At 49.0% G+C, this 23776-nt stretch overlaps 1 protein-coding gene across 7 annotated transcripts in view; it reads left to right on the plus strand.

Moving 5' to 3' along the window:
* The window catches only part of EXD3 (exonuclease 3'-5' domain containing 3), a 304670-nt gene that overhangs the window by 58263 nt on the left and 222631 nt on the right, over positions 1-23776 (plus strand). For all 7 annotated transcript variants that reach the window (XM_054220222.1, XM_054220219.1, XM_054220221.1 and 4 more), the window contains exon 3: positions 12919-13033. In XM_054220222.1, the coding sequence (XP_054076197.1) occupies positions 12997-13033 (37 nt within the window). In that variant the 5' untranslated portion in view covers positions 12919-12996. The remainder of the gene's footprint in view (positions 1-12918; positions 13034-23776) is intronic.

Raw genomic sequence — 23776 nt, forward strand, 5'->3', positions numbered from 1 at the left:
ACAGCACGCCGGGAAAATAAAGCAGCCGGGAAAAATCGTTAAATAATATCACTGGCTTGCTTCCCGGTGTGGAGGGCCATTTAAGGCACAAAAGTCGAGGAAGGGATAATATTTAGGACCGTTGTTACAAACTTTTAAGAAAGTTTTAAAAACTTTAAAGAAAGCGTGCGGCCGTGGAAAGGGACACAATGGAAGCAGTGGAGAGGCGAGCAGATGCAGCAGAGCACCCTTCTGCCGTGTCTGTCAGCAAAGCACCCCACGCTTCTGTTATCGTGCACCCTTCGGAGGATGCACAGTGCTGGTCCCATACAGCACCAACCCCTTTGGGGTTTGAGAAGGACCTTGGGGAGCTGGTCTCTCACGCACCTGCGATGCGCATCGGTTCTGCTGAAAAGGTCAGTTCTTACCGACCACCATGAGCAGGTGTCCCACAGCATCGCCTCCACGATGCCTGCCACCAGTACGGCAGCGGTGCTGGCTGGATTAGTGACACCAAAGGAGAAGTCATGGTTCCCTTTCGGTTTGCTTTGCAGACCCCGCGGTTTCTGGCAGGCATCTGCACACTGGCAGAGCGGAGAGCTTTGCGGGAGAGCGTTGAAGGGTGAGATCTCTCTCCAGCGGTTACTTTGATCAAGTGTGGACTTGTGCCTACATAATGAGGTGTTTTATGGCATTGTGGCAAAGCAGTGCAGATGCAGACCATCCCGATGTAGCCAACTTGCTGCCCTGTGAACAAGTGAATTAGATTATAACATCCCAGAGCAGACATGGCATTTCATGTTGAAATGAAAAGGGAAAGAATCCCCGTCTTTCCAGCGGTTGCCCACAGCTTTGCTGTTTCACTTTGAATGTGTTGCCAGTTGTTCGGATGCCAAATCATTTGGCAGACATAAATCAGATATTCCTGCCCATGCCTAAAGGAGAATATTATGTTGGTTCTAACATTTGTATTATTTTATGGGTCGATTCATCATTACTTAAAGGTCTTTCAAAAGGTGGTTAAAACTATGCATAAACCGTAGTACTTTCTGAAAAATTAGACTGTGATTATTGCAACTATAACTGCAACTAATAAATCATATTGAGAAAAACGCATGCCTTTCAGGTTAATAATATTGTTTATGGATGCGTAACAGCCCCAGTTCTTACTAATGCAGCATTTTTCTCAACTTCTTCTGAAGATAATGGTCGAGACTTCTGTAACTAAAGGCTGAGGGACTTGGGTCTCTTCAGTCTGGAGAAAAGACGACTGAGGGGGGATCTTATCAACGCTGATAAATACTGAAAGGGGTGGTGTCAGGAGGATGGGGCCAGGCTCTTTTCAGTGGTGCCCGGGGACAGGAGAAGGGGTAACGGGCACAAACTTGAGCGTAGAAAGTTCCACCTCAACATGAGGAGGAACTTCTTTGCTGTGAGGGTGGCAGAGCCCTGGCACAGGCTGCCCAGAGAGGTGGGGGAGTCTCCGTCTCTGGAGACATTCCAAGCCCTCCTGGAGGCGTTCCTGTGCCACCTGCTCTGGGTGACCCTGCTCTGGCCGGGGGTGGGACTGGGTGATCTCCAGAGGTCCCTGCCAACCCTGTGATTCTATGATTCTGTGATCTCCTAATCCGAGCAGGCAGTTTGACAGCAACCATGCATGGCACTGCCCAGAACGCTTCTGAAAATTAATCTGAGCCTTTGAACTGGGTAGTCCGTTCCCCTGAGACGGTCTGACCCATTTCTTGGGGAAGGCTGGAAGGTAAAGCCCTTGCTTGTTTATCATAATAAGAACTGAAGGGCAGTGAGAAGGTCGCTGAAGACTCATTTTACAGTCATATGGAAAGACAAATGAAAGCCTGGCTCACCACCCCAGTGTTTCAGGAGTGGTTTCCCAGTGCTGGCCTTCCAGGACTGCTGCAAGGAGAACAGAACCCCGACTTCAAGACTCTCCTTGTTTTAGACAATATCATCTCCCACAAACTTGATTACAAACCAGTGTCCCTTGTGGAAGTTGTTTACCCCGACAAAGATGACCTCCTTAATCCAACTGATGGCTTAATCACTGCATTCAGGGCCTGCTTTCTGAGGAAGACCTTCTCTCAGCTTGTTCAGGAGAGAAAGAGTGAGGAAGAACTCTCCCTGAAGGCAATGTATTACCAGGCATGGTGTAGATAACAATGATATCGCTTGGGAGGAGATCGGAATTCAGCGTGCAGTGTGCGGTGAATAACATGACTCGACTTTGTTCTGACTTTGTGGGATTTGACATTGTCCCTGCACTCGGGCAGAATGTCCTTTCTCTTGCAGCGGGTCCAAGCATGAGGAGGCCTACAAGGAGAATGTGGTGGAGTTACTGGCTTCATGCTCTAAAAGGTTGACAAAGACTTAAATGACTTTGATGAGCAGCCTTAATTGACCCTGATGTCATCTGCTGCTGACAGTGAAAATGAAACTCGTTCAGAAAGAAGCAGTGAGAACTCTTCCTGGGCAGGATGGATATGGGGGTGTCAGTCCCTTGGGTGCCAACAGGAGAGATTGTTGAGGACACAGGTCTTCACAGAGCGTGGGCAAACAAGGCCACCAGCGCATTGTAAGGTTTGATCTTGTATTATAAAAGAGATCTACTGGTCAAAGTCTCAAGCCAGTAATCGGTCATCCCTTGATTTATATTTCACGTTGTAGTCAGGCTCTTCAGCCACAGCAAAGCCGGTACCTCCTCCAGCCTTTCCGTTGCTACCAGATGTTGGTGGTTGGTCTCTGATTGCTGCAGCTCCTGCCTCTCCATCCCCCCGTCAGCCAGCGCTCCCCCCTCCTTGCTGCCTTCTGTCGCAGCGTTTAACGATGAGGATATCCCCTGAAGGAGGCAGGAGGACCTGTAGGTAATAATGCAGGTAAAAAGCAAACAGAAATACGAGGCAAAACTTAACTAAAGCAAGTAGCTTCTTCTCGTTGACCAGATTTATCAGATCTCAGGTGAGAAAAAGCAGTGAAGAAAATCTAGGTCAAGCCTGATAAGGTAACCTGGAAGCCTGTGGGACTCCTGGGTTCTGAAAACGTTTGCAAGGCGTAATAGCAGTGCCCTTGGGAGACGGCAAAGGAGCTTGCCCATAAACGTGAGAGTTGCCTGAAACCCGTGGAAGCTGCAGCACTGCTGGCTCCGCTCCGGGTGCGGGCAGCCTCCTCGTAACTCTGGGATGGAAGATGAGGAGCTGCAGGCAGTCGAGATCTGGGGGATTTGCTAACAGCAGGGATAACAGAGGAAATGCTGATTTGAGAGGAAATCCTTGGATTATTCTGCTTTGATTCTAGTAGCGTTTAGACGTGGTCTGGAGTGAAAGTAATCAAGGAGACATCAACAGGGCAGCGTTTCAGCTCCTTTGTGTGAGTAGAAAGGGAGATCAGCAAGGGAAGCAGGTGAAGATGAAAATTTACTGGATTGCTGAAATTACTCATCCATCCTGTGAAAGCTTTTTGTTTAGGGGTGCGTCTATAGCTAGAGCTATTCAAGCAAAGCCCTCAGAAGAAGGAAAGCTTCCTCACTTTTTATTTAAAAAAAAAAAAGGTGATTTTGTCAAAGACAAACTTTCCTCCCTCCCTCTTTCCCTGCTCACGTAAATGCCGCAATTCTTAAAATCCTGTCTCTTTTGTCTGGGGGGTTGATGAACATCTGTCCGTCAGGAAGTGATCACTTCTACTGCACTTTTACCAACATAATTGCACTTCCAAAACTTCGTAGTGTAGATGTGGCTGCAGAGTCTTGGCGATCCCTCAGGAGCAGCCCCTAAAGCGAAGTATTCGGCAGGAGGCCCGAGTTCAGATCATGTTCCTGCAGGCACTGATGAGCTGTGTGTGTTAGTGCTCCGACTCACGTCTGCCGGCCAAGCAGCTGCAATAATTGAGGAGATGACTGTCCCCCACTGTTTATTAGTGCTGCAGAAGGAATGTGTCCTTGTATCTCGGTTTCTGTAGCTCAGAGCCCAGCAGTTTTGCACAAATACTTTCACCCGCTGCTCACATGAACATGCCAAAATTGCGAGCTGAGGCACCGGGCGTCCGCCTCCAGCCAGCTGTGCGGACAAGGTGGGACCACAGCTGGCCAGAGCCGTGTCTCCGGCTACCTCCGCCAGAGCCTGGCCACCAGAGTCTTTTAGAAGCGTCAGACTCTGGAGGATGGTCAATGCATATAAAAAAAAAAAAATTAATAAGTTTATGCAAGATGATAAAGCTTCCTCGGCAATTTATCCAGATTTATACCACAGAAAAGGTCCAAAGGCTCTGCCACAGAGCACCGAACAGATGTCACTAACGCTGGGTTCGTTGCTTAACAGCGGTGCCTAATCCTGAAATCAAAATGCTGGGAAGCAGATGAAGCGCCTGAAGAAGTCAAAATGAAACAGCCCTGGCTCTGTTTTGGGAAGTAGCGAAGTCATGTATTGAGTCCCCGGTGGTGCTTGCAGTGTTAACACAAGGCTATTCTAGGATTGGAAAAAAGAAAGCAAAGTAAGCTTTTTTTTAAATTTGAGAGAGAGATCAAGAGATACTGAATTGTCAGCGTCTAAAGTAACTAGACTGATCTTCTAGTAGGAAGGATTTACATGTTACAATTGTCTTGATTATTTAGTCCCCTGGCTTTTCAAAGTTTTTCAGATTTTTTCTATTATAGTAGTTTTAAGTAGTGTCTAACAAATTGGAATTGAATTTGTCAAGTGTGTTCACTTCAATAGTTTTTCTGTTTGCTAAGAACTTTTTACACGTCGATTCTAGTCGAAAATCTGCATTGCGTATTTCCAAACCTCCCTTAGGTTTTTTTTTAAGGTGCTGGTTTGGCGGTGTAATGAGCCTTTGGGATTCTTTCTTCTGAAGTGGTGATCCTTTGGTAGGCTCCGGGCAACCTGTATGTGCTTGAAGTAGCATTTAGAAAGTACCAGCGTTAAGTGTCTCCGTGGCCTGCGAGCTGTCTTTTGGCTTACCCAGCGTGTGGTAACTGCCCAGCAGGGCTTGTTCTCCTGCCCTTTCCTTCGCATGAATAAAGAAAAAGCAAGAAGCAGAAAAATGCAGACAGTAACAAGGCTGAAAATCGATCTCCAAAGTTAACACGTCTCAGAAGACGAGGTTTCTGTTTCGCTGCGGCCTTTACACAGACTGTTCTCCCTCCTTGGTGTTCAGTGTTCCGCAGGAATCGTCACGGACAGCACGGCAGGGTCAGGCTGTGTCGCGTTCCTCGTTCAGTTGAGCAAAGCCCATCGCTTCTGGTGGCTGCTGGGCACGGAGCCACGGGGTGTCGCTGGCCGCGTTCGAAGCCCCGCGTGCCTTTGTGTGAGACACCGTGCCCTGGGCAGCGAGCAGGACTGGTGCTGGGGTACGTGGCATGGGGGTGTGAGATGATGTCTTCCCTTTCCTTCGTCGGTGCCAGGCTGCACCGGTGGAGGGGGTGGCACAGAGCCCCCTGCCAGGCACAGCTCTGGCTGCCCGCGCTGCTGCTCCCCTGGCTCCTCCTGCCCGGTTCAGGGACGTGGAGGGGTCGCGGTGCTGCGGATGCTGTGACAAGTGCGCGGTGGGGACTGTTTGAGGAATTGTACATCAAAAGCATGGGACTGGGAGGGTTCGGATGGTTCCCTGCCAGGGATGATAGGCTCTGTTATCCCCGGCTGAGACCTGAACAGGAACGTTGTGTTTGGTTTATCGCCCTTTTCATTCTCCAAATTACTGTTGGGGTTTAGATTGCCTCCCTGGTACCTATCTCTTCATAAAGAAGGGAGAGGATGGATGCTGCCTGCAAGGTGCTGGGGGTCGTTGGTAGGTGGAAAGGGTGAGAAATACGAGGGGGTTTAGGTAACACCAGAGACAGGAGCGTAGGGCGCTTCCCATTACGTGGAGTGCTCAGTTACTGGAGCAAACCAAGGGGAAGAGGAGGCACCTGTGATTAGTGTAATTTTACAACAATATCTGGCCAAACAAATAAGAGAAAAAGGAATTCTACGTTATGAAATGCTCATCTAGGAAAGGAGAGGTGGGTTACGTTAGCAGGGCACGGCCCTTCCAGCCTGAAGGTTGTGTGCGTGCCCCGGGCACTGGGAGGGCTGGGACGGGTCGGTGGTGGTTTGTCAGCAGAGGGGGCCAGAGACCAGCAAACAAACTCCCTCTCCTTCGGCCTCCGCAGGGAAAAGCTGGGGTGAACCACAGCACCCTTGTGTTCTGGAGCCAGCAGCCTTTCCTGGGGCTGGAGCACGGTGAGAGAACCACCTCGGACACCCAGAAACACCCCCGAAGCCTTGCCCCGAGGTTCAGCAGTGACTTTAGTTGTGCTGGTTGTTTTCAGGCTGAGTTTTCCAAGAGACTGAATGTGACTGAGGCGCAGGAAGCGTGAGATGAGCAGGGATAGCTTGGTCTGCGGAGTGGTACCCGTTCCTGTTGCTGGCAGCGCAGGAGGATCTCACACGTTCTTCAAGAAGGTGGGGGGGGTGGGTAGAGAAGGCAGCGATGGGCAGCCGTACTCCCCCGCTTGGATGTGGAGGCCGGGCTGTGTCTGTGCTGCTCCCGGTCGGCAGGAGCCTCTTGGTGGGAGTGGAGGTTTGCAGGTGACGGGATGTCATTCTGGGAGCCGTTGAGGAGATGCTCAGAGCCAGTGTGGTGACAGAGGAGGCTGCTGCCAGGCTTTTTTTTTTTCTCTTGAGCCTCTTCGTAGATGCTCTGTTGCAATTAGCTTCCAGGAAGGCAGGCAGCAGACTGTCTCCCAAGTAATTCTAGGGGTTACAGGGATACTTAGGAATCATGTAAAGTATTTATTTCCTCCTATCTATCCGTGACTCTTCAGATCTACAGGAAAAAAGGACAACTGTTCTTCTTACCGAATGCCCCGGAAGGCAAATACCCCGTGGGTGTGCCTGGGCTGCTTTGCTCTGCCTCCCACGTGCCTTGGGAGTCACAGGGTCCCTCCAACGGGAGAGCTTTGGGGCAGAAATCACTGAAGGATCCTGTTTGAAGGTCTTCCTGGGCTTTCAGAAACTGAAGTCCAAGCTGTCAGTTCTTTTCTCTTCTTCTTTTTTTTTTTTTTTTTTTTTGTTTCCCCCTCCTTTGGAAAGGAGGACTCATCTCACTGCAAGAAGTCATGTTAGCTTGTCCCTGCCCCCCCCTCTGGAATCGCCCTCCTCGCTGTGGTGCTGCAAAGGGAATGGGGCAGTGTGTCGCTGCGTTAACTTCAGTCGGATGCTGCTGGTAAACTGTTTACCCTGGCTGGAAGGGATGCGGTGACCCGGGCGTTGAAGTTGCTGCTTTTATAACGGAGGGTCAACTCTACTGTCAGGAGTAAGACAGACAGGAGTGAGCTGCCGGGCTGGGATGTGCACATGGTTCAGATGTTGCTCCACATGGTTGGTACCTGCAGACGATGATTGTTTTATTCTTGGTGTCCTGTTGGTGCCGGTGATGTGCTGGACACTCAGCGGGCGCAGGGAGACACGTTCTCTGCTGTACAGGGCTTTCTCCACGGGCTCAGGTTTTATTTATTCCCTCGGTGTCACAACAACTTGCTTATTGATGTTAGAAACTTGGACAGGAACTTCCATTAAAATACATTCTTGTCAAGCTGGCGGGTTTCGCTGTGCTGAGGGGGATAGCCTTGATGATCCAACCCACTTTGATAGACATCTGTTGATATTTTGGCAGCTGCTTTCTAGTTTTAATGTCAGCACTAATGAGGCGGAGGGTGTAGCTGGAACTGCCTAGCTCTGCTGCTTTCTGGTTTGAGCCTTCAGCGGTTCCAATGAGTCTTATGATAATAATGGTATGAAGTGATTAAATGACTCCCATAAATGATAAAGAATCAATAATCATTTAGTAAAAAGTCCATTAAACCGAAGCAGAGAAACAGGGATGTCGTTCGTAGAATGAAGCCAAAGAAAATTAATTGATACAGAAGGCGGCTTTTAGCTGCAGGGGCTTGTCCTGGCCTGTTCCCAGTAACACCCTGGAGCGCTGGTGTCGGCTGTGCCGGCGCTGGGCAGCCCTGATGGCCGGGAGCCGCTGGGCCGGCCGGGGTGTTGCTGGCAGGCACTGGCTGACAGCTCCTGCTGCCTTTTTGTTTTTAATTTTTATTTTTTTTTGCTGGTGTCAGTGCTTTTTTTTTCCTATGTCCTTCTCACAGAGAAGTGAAGTTTCTATTTGAGTAGTTAAAGGTTTATGTGATAAAAGAAAGACTGGAGAAATAGGTGGAACTGCTATTTGCGTTTCAGTCTGGGGTAGGAAGAGACCACGGGAATCGCTGTCACTTTTTCCCGCTTTGAAAGAGCAAAGGCTGCTGAGGTGGCTTGTGGACAGCCTGGGGATGTAGGTAATTTGTGACACACTGAGGTCCGAGATGCCGTGATTTGAGAGCGGAGCAGAGATTTCGGGTAGCGTAGTTCAGCTGGTGCCTTATGAAGTGTTGGGTTTGTGACTGCTGGGAGCCAAAAGCCAAATCCGCCTCCAGGGCTGCCAGGTTGGGTTTAAGTAGGGGATCCAAAGTCTGTAAAAGTCAATGGAAAGACACCCATGGGGTTTCGATGATGCATTTGTTAGGACTTCCAGCTCCTTCACCCATATTCCTAACTCTTTTTTTTTTCTGCAGAGGGGTCCATAATGCTGGACATCTTCTGCCGCGTGTGCCTGTACGTAACACTAAAGCAATAAAAAGCAGGTTACGAAAATGTGGCATAGGCTTAAAAATCACAGTATTAAGAAGACTACAAATAAACATTGCTTCCTAGTATTTGCCTTCTTGTTTCTAAAGCTTTTAGTTACTCTCACTTCACATTTTCAAATCTTTTTCCATAACCAAGCGGAATAGAAACCCACTTTTTTTGTTTTGGTGACTTTTTCTGAGGAGAGAGCAGATTTTTCCGCAGTCTCTTCAGCCAGCTGCTGGGCTATAAGGAAAGCCCCCGCTGTGGCAGGGCTTGAGACACCGACGCAGGAGTTGACCCTGCCGAGGGGTAACAAACTCACAGGAGAGAGATTTGCTGCTGTTCTGGTGGGGCTCCGGAGCGGAGGGTTCAGGAGGCTCTTGTTGGCCCCAGCCCCGAGATGGCCCTGCTTGGACCGAAATGGCTCAAAAGGAAACCGGTGGCCTCCGTTCCCTGTCTGGTGGTGGCTGTGGCCTCAGCTCTCTCCGGGGAAGCAGGAGCCTGAGCTCCGTTTCCATCATCAGGTGTAAATGCCTCCCCAGCCACCTGAACGTGGCTTTGCCTTTCGGGAAGTTACAAACTGTGGGCAGGAGAGGTGTCAGATGTTTGCCAGACGTTTGTCCTTTTTGCCTCAGACCATGAGCGTTACTCGGGATGGCTGGGGGCAATCGGGAGCAAAACACTCCTGTCTGGCACCGGTGCCCAGGTCGAGAGCTTGGCAGTGCCCACACCTGCTCTGGAGAAAAGTTGGAAGTCCTTGGAGAAGCAGTTTGGCAGCTCCTTGCAGAAGCCTTTTTCTTTAGCTGTTAGCTGGGTTTCTCTATGGGGGATGCTTCAAACCGAGCAGAAGACATCCATAACAGCAATTATCTTCTAACGTGCCACTACTCACCACTACAGACTGGCCACAAGATCCTGCAGGACTGAAGATGTGGAGTTCCATTCTCCTTCTGGACACATTTGATTCAGACCTAAGTGGGGCAGGTGACCCTGCTCTGGCAGGGCCTTGGAGGAGATGGTCTCCGAAGGTCCCTTCCAACCCAGCCAGTCTGTGATTCTGTGAGCTAATAGGAAAAAAACACAAGCTTGATACTGACTACAAAAACAGCAGGCAAGGAATGAGAGAATAGCCTTTTTAGTGAAGAACACTTGAATTACGTTTAATGTTAATTCCTAAGTTACTCTTGTGTCCTGTAAAAAAGCAAGGCTTGAGGGTTTTTAGATAATGTCAAGGTTGAAAGAAATTGAAGAAATTGTGACTTGTTTTTACTCTTCAAAAGAATGCAAGTAGTACCTCAAAGTGTCTTCTGGCAAGAAACTTTTACTTCAGTAAGTTATTGGATGTGTCCGATGCCAGTGCTGTGCAAAACTACAAAGCGGTGCAGAGCAAACCTGGGCCAGGTATTCTGCAGCCAGCAGTGATTCCTGGTGGGGCGAAGGACAGGGAGCAGACTACGTGATCGTTTCTCTGGAAATCTCAGGTGTTACCCCTGGGTAGTAAGGTTTGTCTGTCTTCAACCATGTACATCCCAAATGGAAGGAGCCTTTTCATATCCAGTCTTCAAGCGTACTGCAGAACCGCAGAATAGTTGAGGTTGGAGGGGACCTCTGGAGATCACCCACTCCGACAGGTACAGCCGGCTGCTCAGGACTGTGTCCAGTCAGGATGGAGACTCTACAGCCCCTCTGGACAGCCTGTTCCAGAGCTTCATCGCTCATACGGGGAGGGAAGGGGTGAAGAGAGAGGAAAAAAAAAAGTGGTTTGTTTTTTTTTCTAATGTTTAAACACAATTTCCTGTATTTCAGTTCATGCCCATATGCCCATTGCCTCTTTTCCTGTCACTGGGCACCCCAGAGAGGAGTCTGGCTCCTTCTGACTCTTGTATCTGTGTAGATACATTGAGATAAATACAAAAACCGTAGACAATTAAAGTAACAGAGAAAGAATGAGTAGGTGATAGATTCAAAATACCAAACTTCAAAGCAGTGGCGTTTGATTTTGTTTGAGACTGGTGCTTTGCCTGACAGTTTCTGATGTGTTTCTCGATGTGCTGTGGGTTGGCAAAACCAGTATGTTCAGCTCTGGGGTAAAGTAACGGCAGAGGGTGGGATTCAGCTGGTTGGACATAGATGCCTTCATCTGAGATTGCCACCGGGACTCTCTAGACAGCCACCAGAGAGAAACAGGTTACTCCATAGATGTCTTCTTCAAGTCATCCCTGTTTGGGTGAGGTCCTTAGAGGTGCCCCTGTGTCTCCACTGGTCGGATGGGGAGCTCAGATGGTCAGGTGAGATGCAGGTGTCTGTGTGCGATAGATGGATCCCACACAAAGTGCCCTCGGGGGGGCTCTGTGCCTCCAGAGCAGCACCAATCCTCCCTGCATTTGCTTTGAGAGGTGTTTCTGACGTGGTTGGGGATCAGTGGGGATCAGTCTTGAAGCTTAATGAGCAAGCAGAGGAGATGGCGTAGGGAGCAGAAGCTTCCAGGTGTTCATGTGGGTGCGTGGTGGGTTGGCTGCCCTCAGACCAGGCTCCTCTGGGGAGAAGACTGCCTTCCCGTGGGGCTGGTGTGTCCAGCGGAGCCCACGGGGCCCTGCCTGCGTCTGCGGGACCGACCTGGCCCTTGGCTGTCCATGGCCCCATGGCCGCCCTGTGCACCAGAGGCTGAGCACGTCTCCCTTGGGCCTGCTCCCGAGCAGCTCGCGGGAGGCAGCGAGCCCCATCCCCTGTGCTGTTTAAAAGCTGCTCTAGATGTGTGAGCATCACCCCAGGATGTCGTGATTGAGGGTTTGGTTCCCTGCCCCTCGGGAGGTGCTGCTGCTGGAATTTCTACACAATGGCATTTGAAAGGGAGTGAGAGTAAAAGAAATCTTGTCGGAGTTCTGGGAACCTGCCCAAGCGCGTGTTTGTGTCGGGTGCTGTGGTGGGGTCTCGCGGGACGCAACCTGTAAAGCCACTGCTTGCAAGCGGGGAAATTCTTCTCCTTTGCCCAGCTGCTGAGCGGAGCCAAGTTCTTCAGAGCCCTGGACCATGAACTTGCATTTCAGTGGGTTTGTGTCCTCCAACAGATCACAGAGGAATTACAATCCTTTTTGTTTTCTAGGCGACTAATGGAGTAAAGTGTGTTTAGGCTAAAACCTGTTTGTTCCACTTTTGGTATCTCCCCCCCTGCCCTGCTTTGATTTTTTTTTTTTTTTTTTTTGGCTAAAGACCTTAAAGAAAGCGAAGGTCTTTTGCTAGTACATCACGTTGAGGTTCATTCTGACCCACTGGATCACGTACTAGAGCTGCCTGCACTTAGCAGCTTGGTGTGAGATGCTACCAAAGGTGACCTTTGCGGGGTCTGGTAAGAATATAAACCTCTTGAATCCCCTCTGAGTGCCACCCACCTGATGCTAACCGTGGGGCAGAGGTTTGCAAAGTTACGTATCATCTTTAGAAGAGCAGGAGGCTGTTCTGATCCGAGGACATCCAGACGCACCGCTTGTTCTGTGTAATGTCCTGCTCGATGGTGCCTTACTTAGGCCGCTGCTGTCAACAAAAAGCAATATACTGATGCGTACGTACCCTCAGCCTGTTGTACCGGGGCTTAAATCACTTGTTGTTATTGCTAGGCCATTTGTATTTTTGTAAGCATTTGCGTTCCACCAGCACACTCAGAGTGAGTACTCTCGAGGGGGAATTTCCTTCCTGATAAACAACCCCGCGATGTGATTCAGCAGGAAGGATGTGGTGGTTAAGGCACTGGACGGGGATTTGGGAGACATGGGTTCTGTTCCCAACTCTACCACAGTCGAGATGTGATGAGTGGAAGGGCAAGCAAACAAAGAGGAGGAGCTGTTTAGCTACGGCAAAAACATACCTTCACGTGGACTGCTGGTCCAGTTTGGAAGTTAGATAGGTCATTCTTTTTGTTTGGTTAATCAAGTAAATAGTGTTAGAGACTCCTGTTTGTGCAGTTGAAAGCTGAAAGCTGATCTTGGCCTATTCCAGGAATCCAGAATAGGATCATTGTTTAAACTACACGTTGTTTTAACTTGCATGAGATTTCAGGTGCCACTTTGCAGTGATTCTTGGTTGACTTAATTCCCTGACTCACCATCTAGTTCTCTGATCTTCGGGCACTGCACTGTGACTTCTGCGCTAAGCTGTACGTGCACACAGGTTCTCCACTATCCTGCTTAGATGCAAAGGCTCCAGACCACACACAAGGTATTTCCTTTGTCACGCAGGGTGAAGTTCCTACAGTTTGATAGTAACGCTACATTCTTCTTTTCAGAAGCAAGAGCTTGGGCTGACAACACTGAGCTGTAGACCACCAAGCTCAGCATCCCAATCTGGTGCCGCCTTTGGGAGGATGAATCAGGACGGTGACTCAAGTGATCAGCCCACGGGTGAGTTTTCTGCTTGTCCAAGCCTTTGCTTATCTTCTCCTGCCGTTCACCATGATTTGCTTTCCGTTTATTTTCCTTAGTGCTATTGGAGAAGAATGCTGAGTTACAAATAGAGCAAAACCTGTGAATTCAATGCTAAATTGCGTGCCGTGAAGTTACTGGATGAAGTTGCTTGACAACTAGATGTCAACATTCTTAGAACTGTATTCCGGTTTCCAACTTTTTTAATCTGCTGTTTTTGTAACTTCTCACCAATTTGGAAGAACACATGATTTTTATTACTGTGTGTTACACAACTCATTCAGATTTCATCCATAGTTTAGTTTTCTCATTAATTTCTTTTGTAATTGCTTTACTCTATAAAGTAAGGCCCAGGGAAGATGCGCACACATACCATTTTCACGTATATCCCCTGAAGTTTCAGAGTTAGGGTCCTTGCCTGAGAGGTTGAATGGACAGGAATTTGTTACTTATTCTGGCTCTGTCCTGCCATAAATTTCCCCTCGTCTTCCATCCCCATGTTTGGTTATTGGAATCCGGCATCAGCTGGCGCTTCTGGCAGTTTCTGCGAAGGAGAAGGGCCGGGGAGGCGTAAGGCAGAAGCAGCGCCCAACGGCCTCCCAGGCTCTCGCTCGGCTCTCTGCTTTTTTGGATGTGTAAAAAGGGGCATTCTTGGTTCTGACGTGAGGGCTATTTTTTGACAGTTTCCATTGTTCCCTACTCTTTGTTAACGGCTGAGGTCTTTTTGTCTGATTCCTTTTTCAGAAGTCGAGGCTGTAATGAGAGCTGTCTGCTCACAGGTTTGGGGAGTTTTCTTTTGTTGTCAAGAGTCCTGAGAGTTTTTTCCTCCCTTTTTCGGACTTGCTTGAGCAAACTCATCCAGGGGATTGCTGGGATATCCCCTTGCTGGGACAGCAAGGAAAGTGGTCTTCAGAGCCACCCTCCTTGTGCCGTGCTCTTGCTGTCATGGTCCATGTGGCTGTAGGAGAGCAGGTTGATGAGGTTGGGGTTCTGAACACCTGCTTACACTGAAGATCTTGCCGTTGTCTATGGGTTTGAACCTGGGAGTCAAGAATGGAAAATCTTAGGAAAATTCCTGTGGTAACATGGAATATCTGTTCTTTAATACTCTGCACGTGTTTTTGTGACTGTGAACAGATGATGATTGCGCGTCACGCGGGTTCATGAATCATCCACGAAAGGACCCAGAGGCCGTTCAAGGAAAGTCTCCATGATACAAACCATCCTGGGTGCTCGTGAGGAATGTGCGGCTCACATGGATCACAGATTGCTCACTGCAGCGTTATTTTTTGTAGGGGTAATAAATATTATGATTTGAGTTTAGATCCACTCCCTAAAACAGGCACAGGAGTGAAGCTGCCAAGAGGGACACATTCCCAATGTACTACTTGGGTGGATTGGACACCTTCTACTGAAGCGCTTAATACTGGTTCCTCTTGGAGCCAAGATACTGGGTTAAACAGATCTGATCCACTCGTGATTTGTATCTTGACTGAAGATAGGGATCTGCAGATCTGGACCTCCATTTGTTCCGCTTCCAGCACCATCCCCCTGTAGTTTTACATTGTTGGTTCATTTCATTATTTCAGCCTTGCTACCACTGTAGCTATACTTAGAGAGGAAGGATATTATAATCTTGTGAAAGATTAAATTATTGTTACTGTAATCCAGCTGGAAGGGTAGCACTTTTCTCAGGGTAAGAGACAGCCAAGGTTTTTCCCATTCTGTCCTCCCCGTGTATGCAGGAAGGAAGTGCTGGCAAAGGCCCCCTCGGCTTCCTGTCGACTTCGGAGCACATTTCCAGACACAACCATCTCCACCATCCATCACCCAGCCCAGCCAAACAATCGGGAAGCAACGGGAAAAACACACGTCTCGCATAAACACTTTGGAGGCAGCGGGAGCGCAAACCGCTGGGATTCGTGCACGAGCCAGTTCGATCTGCGGGCTGTGTCTGCCAGCAGGTTACTGAGGATTTTCTTCCCTTCCCCTTTATAATTAAGTACTTTGATAATCAAAATTCCCCTTTAGAAGAAGCAGCTTATCAAAGGAAAAAAAGGAGAAAAAGAAGGAAAAGGGATGATGTTTAGTAAAGAAGCTACTGCCCCGACAGGTTGTGGAGCCTTAAGCCAAGGAAGCGACCGGGGATGCTCTCGGGTCTGGAGTGCTGGGTCTGGCCTCAGGGGAAGGAAGTGACTTGTCTGGCCTGACGGAGACAGGTTTCTGTCAGGTCTTCGGGGTAGGGCAGCGATGAGGCAAACGCTATCCGGGATGCCGTAAAGAAGGAGGAAATAAATAAGGTGGAGGCCTCACCTTTAAATGAATCACCTTGGCTGAATAGGATTCTGTGCCTCCCTCCAAGAAAAGGCTCAGAACTGAGCTGTGATCTTTTTCTTGTGTTACTGGTTTTGTTTAAAAGCTGCATTACAATATTTAGATAATATTTTCGGACCTGTCTGCGTTGTAACCTTTTTTTTAACATTCCTTAAAACAGCTATTTGGTTTTATTGTTTTCAGTATGGCTTTAGTATTCTCGCCAACTTCGAGCTGGGAATTTCGTTTTGGTTCTGATAGCAAAAGCCTGCAGAGATCAGCTGTTGAGAGATGATGAGCAATCACTGAAACACTCAAGATCACTGAATAATCCTATTGTGCAACTGGAAATGGCAGAATAGTGAGAGTCTAACTTGACGGAGAAACAACTTTTCCATGTTTGAGGTTTAATTTTCTTTATACATCCAGCCTGAATGCCGTATGTATGAGGCTGAGCACCGAGGTTAGTCTGTCTAGGTGTGAGCATCCACACGGATAGAGCCCCATCTGCATCACCGCCTTCTCACTCTGTATTTTCCAGTAGGTATTTTGGAAGCTATCTATTGTTCTTTGGCCTGAGATACTCCAAAGCTACCTTTGGAGTAGTGTCCAACAGCAAGAGGACTGGTTTGTACTCGCGAATGGAAGGAGCGGGATGGAAAGACTATAAACCACCGCAGCAATTACGCCTGCCCTCCTTTTTCAACTTGATGCTGCCCGTGTTGAATTGTACTCTGAGCCCACGCCTCCCACCCAGCTCAGCACATCAGCTTGTGAATTAGTGTGGAGTTACACCACCTCCAAGACTTCTCTCTTTGGGTCACTGGAAGGTTTGGGGTAAAATTCAAGTGAAGAGTCCAGCTTAATGGTAAACTGAAAACCTACCCTGAAATTTCAGCAGTTGCTCATATTTTAAGAAAATAATGTTTTGTGGCGTTTTTTCCTGAATTAACTGACACTACAGGATTCCTTCAACTTTTTCTGACTTTTCTCTCTGAAAAAGTCCTGTCAGGGAGCTCTGCAGCGCGACGGCCTTTGCAGCGTGCCCAGCGTACTCGGGGTCAGAATAGTATTTACTTAAGGCTATGTTTTGGCAAAGTTGGGATGAAACTTGAATGTGAGTGTAAGCTCTAGAATTACAGCACGAGTGTGTTGTTTTAATGATAAGGTTTTTGGGCTAGAGTTGTGGAAGTAATTGGTGAAGACTTTCCGGAAGCAAACTGCGTACTGCTGAAGTCTGGCCACTCTGACCCCACATCCATACTGGGTGATGTGGTGGTTTTTGTCACAAATCTTTCAGTGCAGTTTATGCTTTTTATGCTTTTTTTAATCGTATAAAAACCAGTGTGTAACTCTTTTAACAGTCTTGATAAGCAAAAAAATCCCCAGCTCTGTGCTGGCTACCTGCACAAGCGCCGCGTCTGCCCAGCCAGATGTGCTTTTCTGTGGTTGTTTCATTCCTTCTCCTCTGTTCCACATTTTTATTGTCCTTTGTCTGGGCTTGCAACAGGCATGGGGTGGGGTGTAAGCTCTTTAAATGCCTTTACGATACTCTGTGAGATCGAAATTATTTCTTATTTAAGGTCTTTACAGAATGCGGTATTATGGAGCCCTTGTTTAAAATCTGAAGGCATCTCTGAAACACCAACAATTCTTTTTGAATCTAGCCGAAAAGCCCATGAATAACACCAGTTGCAAAAGAAAAGAAGGTAAAAGTTACAGGGGGTGGGAAGGATAATAAACAGCAGTAATAGCTGTGTGTTTATGAAAACAGTAACAAAACCAAAAAACTTACCCATCCGGGCAATGGCCTAGAACTAAGGAAAGTCCGGTTCCCGCCCTGGTCAGGGCTGAAAGTAGATGCCGTCAATTGGAGTTGTCAACTTTAAAAGAAAAAAAGCAAAACTCAGCAACCTGGTTTCAGGTCCTGCCGTAGACCCGAAGTCCCCAGACAGTTTGTGGCATTTGGCAGTCTCATTTCCCTGTTTCGTAAAAGTATTAATCTTCCCCTTTGTGAAGCTGTTTGACTGTACATGGGAAAGTGCTCACATTCACAGCATGCAAAATTTCTTAATTTCCTTCTTGAAAATAATTTGTTGTGTCTTTTCTTGTCCCGGTGATCCCGTTTGGAGGAAGAAGACGTCACTCTAACGGGCAGCGGGTGCAATTCTGCCCAGTTCCTACACGCACCGATCTTTTATTTATTTTATTAATCTAATTATGCGCTGTGACTGCAATGGGTTAAAAAAAAAAAAAGAGACAGGGCTGTGATTTGTTGACAGTGTCCCTTTTAAGTACAAGAGTGCCAACTTGAAACCAATCCACCGCGTGCTAGCCCAGCAATGTAAGGAACGCGGGACGGCAGTAACATGATCGGATCTGCTGAAACCACCGAGCCGAAGCGCTGCCGGGCTGGGACAGGCTGCGAGCGGCCGAGGTGTTTATTTCAAGAGCCTGTGGCTGGGAGGGCTGGTAATTCTCAAAGAAGTGAAAGCAGACAGGGACTCGCGAGCCCCTTCTGACATGTGCTGGTGGCTGTCACGGTTTGTGGCTCGAGGGAAGACTCGGGACTGCCAAAGTCTCTGTAAGTCAAAGAAATGGGCTTGCGATAGTAAATGCTGTTTGCCCAGGGATACGACAACACCGCGTGACAGAGGAGAATTATGTTTAGACTGGAAATGGGGTTACACGACATGAACTGATTGATAAGAGAGAAGTTTTCCATGAATTGCCTGCTGGTCTCTACATTCCTCTTGCAAAAAGGGATGGAGCGTAAGAGCCGTTTCCTCCCACTCTGGTTCTTTCACATGAACCTAGGGAAGTCAAGGGTCAAGTTAAATCCAACAGTCCCAAACAACCTTCACAAACTCTAGTAAGGTCCAGGTAACAAACGTTGGAGGAAAAACATACAGTGAAATCAAACAAGCACTAATTATGAGAAAGACGGGAGGCGAAATTGTGTCCTACGGCCCAGGGCCGTGTTACTGCCTCTTGGAGCGTGTCACCGTGCGGCGCCTTGAGGGACTGTGGGGGTTGCTGCACCCTCCTTTCCCTGGCTCTCCAGGCGCATCTCCTCTGCTCCAGCTTGCGGGGAGCCTGCGGGGCGGTGTGTGCTGCCGGAGCCAGGGGGGTGCCTGCAGCACGTCCCTGCAGGTCTTCTCAGCCAAGGTGTCTGCCCCTCGGCAGAAGGGTTTGGGAGCGAAAATGCGGCAGGGAGGGAGGAACGGCTCTGCCGTGGCAGGGATTCATTTGTGTTTTAGTGGGAACTGTGAGGCGACAGAAATGTCCTGCTCCGAGTCTAAAGCAGTGTTTGCTGTGTGTGATTGTGCGTTCTTTTAAATTAAACTATTTTGCAAGCACTTCCTTCCTGCATTTCTCAGAAGGAGGGAGGGGGTGTGTGCAAAGAATGTTTAACTGCCTTTGACGGAGGAGGAAAACTGAAGAAAACAAGAGATGCAATCCTAACTACTGACCTTTTACTTGAGCTTGGTGATGTTTTTCAGCAGCGGAGCCTCCAGGGAGTAACAGCATCCTCCTTGCTATTGTGCTGCCTGCCCAAAAAGGGGGCTAAAGTTCAGCTTTTATGATGTTCTCACTCTGGGCTTGTGGGAAAAGGGCCACATTCCCTTTCTTAGGTCATACGAGTGCAAGAGATGACAGAGTCCTACAGTCTAACCCCAGGGCATTAGGCCAGTTCAGAATGGGACTGGGATAGACAGCTTGGTAAATATGCAGCCAGCTTTTTCTCCTTACGGAGATTCACAGCAGGTGGGAGGGTAATTTACATTGTTAAATTAAAAGGCACTGATTTATTTCACGTTGGTGTGTTATTGTTTCATAAAAGCACATGGGTTGCCATTACTCATAATGGATTCTTGCACTTTATTGTTAAATACTCCTTATCCACTTTGGTCGACAGTTACTGGAAATGAATGTTGTCCACTAAGACAAAAAACAAGAGGCAAATAAGCATAAAACAAAACCCCAACCTCCTCCCCAACAAACCGCGGGTTTTTAGGGGACCCTGCACAGTGCTGAAGGTTGAGATTATTGCAGTAGGAGTTCTCAAATTGTGCTCTGTATCCACCAGGCTGTTTATTCCCTGTACCATGTGGCAGGGTCTAGAGAGCCATCGATCCCTTTGCTCCCTGGTTCAGGTCAGGCTCCCCATCTCATAGGTGCCACCTAGTCTTCTGCTCAGCACCACGGTAGGTGGCTGTCACCAGTTCCCGTAGCAGCTTCTAGTGTTTCTATCCATTGAGGTTTCCTTCAGCCACGTTCTTGAAGTGTCATTCAGTAGATACTGAGCTGGTGTTTCTAAATGGCACGATCCTGGCTCTGGAGGGATGGTCGTGCTTCCTGAAGAGCTGAGCAGAGGAGGAGGATCTGCCTGGAAAGGCTGCCTATCTTAAGGATAGATACTGTTTTAAAGTTACTATAAGACGTACTGTTTAAAAAATGCATGTGGATGATGCTGATGTCTGCCTGTGCATTTGCGTCCTCTCAGCAGTGGTTGTTTCTCCTGCTGAAGGTGCTCGAGGTGCTGCAGCGTCTTAGCCTGGCCGTGCTGGGCTGCAGCAGACGAAGGATCCTCTCTTGTGGCTGACCTAGGAGTTCTATTCTAAGTTGGAGCCTTCTTTTTTGCATCGTAGAGCACACAAAACTGAACTCCTCTGCAGTTCATTGAAGAATATGCATCGCTACCTACAATACAACTAAATAATGTGTATCTGTGTGCGTGCGTTTTGGCAGAACGGAGCAAGTGGAAGCGCTGACTGATCTAGTGGCTTCACTGCAGCTGCAAGGGGAAGGTCTTGCTCCCTGCCCTTCTCCCTTGTGCCCTCACGCCCAGTCCTGGGTCCGTGAGTCATCCTCTGGGCTCCAGCGCTGCTACCTTGGACCCTTCACTGAGTTGGTTCACTTCACCGGCCCAGCAAGAGCTCATCCCCAGTGAGTTTATTGCCGGCGGCTGGCTGGGAGTGGTGGTGCCCTGCTGAGGAGCGGAGCCCGCGCGGGCTGGGGCAGGGGAGGGCTCCCGTTTTTCCGCAGGGCGAGCTGCCGGGCGGGAAGGGTTCAGGTGGGTCGGTGTGACCGCACTCCCATGCGATACGCAAAAGAGATGGAACGAGGACCCGGCACTTTGCTTTTGCTCCAGCAAAGTGGTGAAATGCAGCCAGATGTTAGTTTGAAGTACTGGAAATACGTGTATAGGCCAAAGCACAGCTTTGGGTGGCTGTTGGGTGGGTGCAGACATGTTAGGTGTCCCCCTCTCAGTCATGCTTTCACCTTCCCGGGTGCCACACACCTGGGACACGGTGGAGCGTGTGACTGTGCCGAAGTGAGGGCCAGCTCGACACGCTGTGTGGGTTTTTTTGTCTTTTAACATTGAGCCTTGCCTTTACAGCGTCTTCAGTGACTGACCCTCAAATTTGGTAAACACCGTTATCTCGTTACCCGAGGTGTGCAGGCAGGTGTTTGGGTTGTGGAGGAGAGAAATGAGGTACTTGGAGTCTGTCAACTCTCTGGCATTTCTGGTTATCAGCGTGGGTGGTAGGGTACGAATTCATGCTAGGAAAACAACTTGAAGGCGAGGGAGGTTTGCCTGGAGGTTTGCCGCGGGTGGGAGATGGACCCTGATGCAAAGCCCGTGGGCAGTGGCACTCCGATAACCCCAGCAGCGTGCCTGAGCAGGGCAGAAACACGGTCCTTTTAGCCAACTTGAAGACTGCTTGATGCTAATCTGTCTTTCTGGCTTACAAGTGTCGATACTCGTACATACAAGCAAAAGCCTGTGGCAGGCCGACGTCCCGGCAGAGGGGCTGCATCTGCGCTGGCCCCACACTCCTGCCCAGCCGCCCGCTCCCACCATCCGCTGGGCAGCAGCGGCTCTAGCGGCTGGGGAAGAGCCGCCGTCCCCATTGACTTCCCGGGAGGGCAGCCGTTACAGGGGGTTGCGGGCTTCGGCTCTACAAGTCATTCGTTGAACCTTATTTAATTTGGCCTAATTTGAAGAGGTGTCTCTTTTCATTTTCTTCTGGATGCTCTTTGCACTTGGCTACACAGACATCGGGAGGGAGAATTTTCTAAATTGTTTGTTTTTTCTTGGGGAAAAAGAAATTAAAATTTATCATCGGTTTCCCTTCCCCAGGGCTCTACCTCAGAAATATCTTCTGTAAAGCAATTTTCAGCTTTTACTTGAAGAAGTACGTAGCAAACTCTCAGTAATTCAGCATAACAAAAGTTCACACAGTTCAGAGCTTTCATGATTACAGAGGAGCTTTTCTTGGGATTTTTAAAATGTCCTAGACACAATTAAAAGAATTTCTCAGCGAGGAGAGTGCAAGCTGGGGACTCTCCAGCAGATGTAATCACTCAAGGAAAACTTTGTTTGGCTTGGCTGGGTCCTGCCTTCGTTCCATGCGCTTTTCATCCGCCGCCGCTCTTTGTCTCTCCGTCTTTCGCAGTGTCTCTCTGTCTGTCTTTGTCTTTCCCTCTTTCCATCTGCCCCATGTTCCCTTGCAGGCGGAATGGGGCCGCGTGAACCTGGCTACTTCCAAGACAACCGGGGAGACTGAAAGAGGGGCCTTTGGCTGTCGGGAGACTCCGCGGTCGCTCACTTCCTAGAATTAAAGGCTGGGAGTTGGTCTGTAAACCAGCCAAACCGGAGACAATGATTTGGTTTCCATTTTGTTCCTTTGATACTGACTTAAATACGTGCACCAAATGGGAAAACAAAATTTACATAAAAGTAAGTCAAAATCCACCTTCTTAAACAGATCTCTTCTGCCCCGCGTCTTCTGCGATGGATAACGCAGGTCGCAAAAGTCACCCGCTGTTTCCTAAAGGACTTTGGAAATCAGGGCTGCTCCTGGAGAGCTGATCCGTAAGTGACATCCTGGCCGTGGTGTGGGGCTTTTGGGAGCCCTGAGACGATGGGACTGGTGCAGCTGGAATCCCAGTGGGCGAGAGGGAGCTGCACGGACGCGTAGCAGCTCCAGGGCCGTGGGGATGTGCTCGTGGGGACGCTGAGAGTCCCCGTGGTTCCGGCCACCCAGCAGGGTCTGTGCTTCGCTGGGGGCTGCGCTGGACTCCCGCAGCTGCTGATACCAGGCGAGAATAAGTTGGAAGCAATTGTTAAAAGAGAAGGATCCATACCGAAGTGAAAATAAAGCAGATGGATCCATACTGATGTGAAAATGAGGGAGGCTGGGATCGGGCACCTGTTCTTGTTTCCATGGGGGTTCTCCTGGGAGACTGTGGGTGAACTGCTGCGCTTCCCAGTGCCCGTGTGGGGAAGAAGTGCAGCATCTTCGTGCCTTATAAACTAATATATAGCCTGAGGTGCCGCTTTTTAAGGCCACCAACACCTGCTCGATGTAGAAAAGGAAAAACACAAACATAGGGGGCTGCTGTCTTCAAGGTAAGACCCGCTGTTGGCAGCTCTGTGCGATAGTGCTTCTTCGGCTCTGCTGCTTTGGGTATGTCTCGGTGGCATCGTTGATTTGCAAGAAAGCGTTGAAGTGGTCACAGTAGGGACCGTAAAAGGATTGCATTTGAGAGATCAGCACGTCCTTGGCTGCGGGCAAGTCTGATGGGGAGATTTCAAAGAAATAAAAGAAATAAAGAAAGTGGAGGTGGAGGAGGGCAACCACTTGCAAAGGATTTTAGATAACTGCAGGTCACAAGGGCGTGCAGAGTTGTTGGGGTAGCTTTGTCTCAAACTTGGTGATGTTGCAGTGTCAGGGAAGCCACTCCAGGCTTCCTAATGTCTTTGCTTTGGTGCTCCCAAAGGCAGCTCCTTCTGAACCAGCTGCGAGCTGTGATTGCGACTCCTGGACAGGGGATGCTCTAGGTAGCACACGGAGCTGGTGAAGGTGAGTATTGCATTCAGTCGCATCTCTCGCACTGCGTGATCCCATTCTGTTGTGGCAGCGCGCGGGCACTTTGATGCTGGAATCCCTGGCAGCTGCGCGGGGCTCTCCGTGGAGAGCGGGCTCAGCCCACCTCCTCCTGCGCCCCACCGCTCGCTGCTTTAATTACTGAGTCCACACATTCATTAACCCTTCACTTCAATATCTGATTGTACTCATTTTCTATTTTAAGAGTTTTTACATCATTATTATTCTTACCATGTGCTCAAACAGCTCTGCGGTGGCTGATGGACGATAAACCGAAGTATTGTTAATATCAGGGCTTTGGTGCCAGGCCCGGTGCGCAGCGGTGTACAGTCACGGAATCACAGAACGGTTCGGGTTGGAAGGGACCTTAAAGATCATCTAGTTCCAACCCCCCTGCCATGGGCCGGGAAAATGACACGTTGTACTTCTGAGTGATGGGAGCACTGTGGTGTACGGTCTGGTTCTTCCGTGGGTGTGATGGCATGCAGAAGACCGTAATGAGTATTGTATT

Source organism: Rissa tridactyla, chromosome 14 (assembly GCF_028500815.1).
Source record: "Rissa tridactyla isolate bRisTri1 chromosome 14, bRisTri1.patW.cur.20221130, whole genome shotgun sequence".
Classification (NCBI taxonomy): domain Eukaryota; kingdom Metazoa; phylum Chordata; class Aves; order Charadriiformes; family Laridae; genus Rissa; species Rissa tridactyla.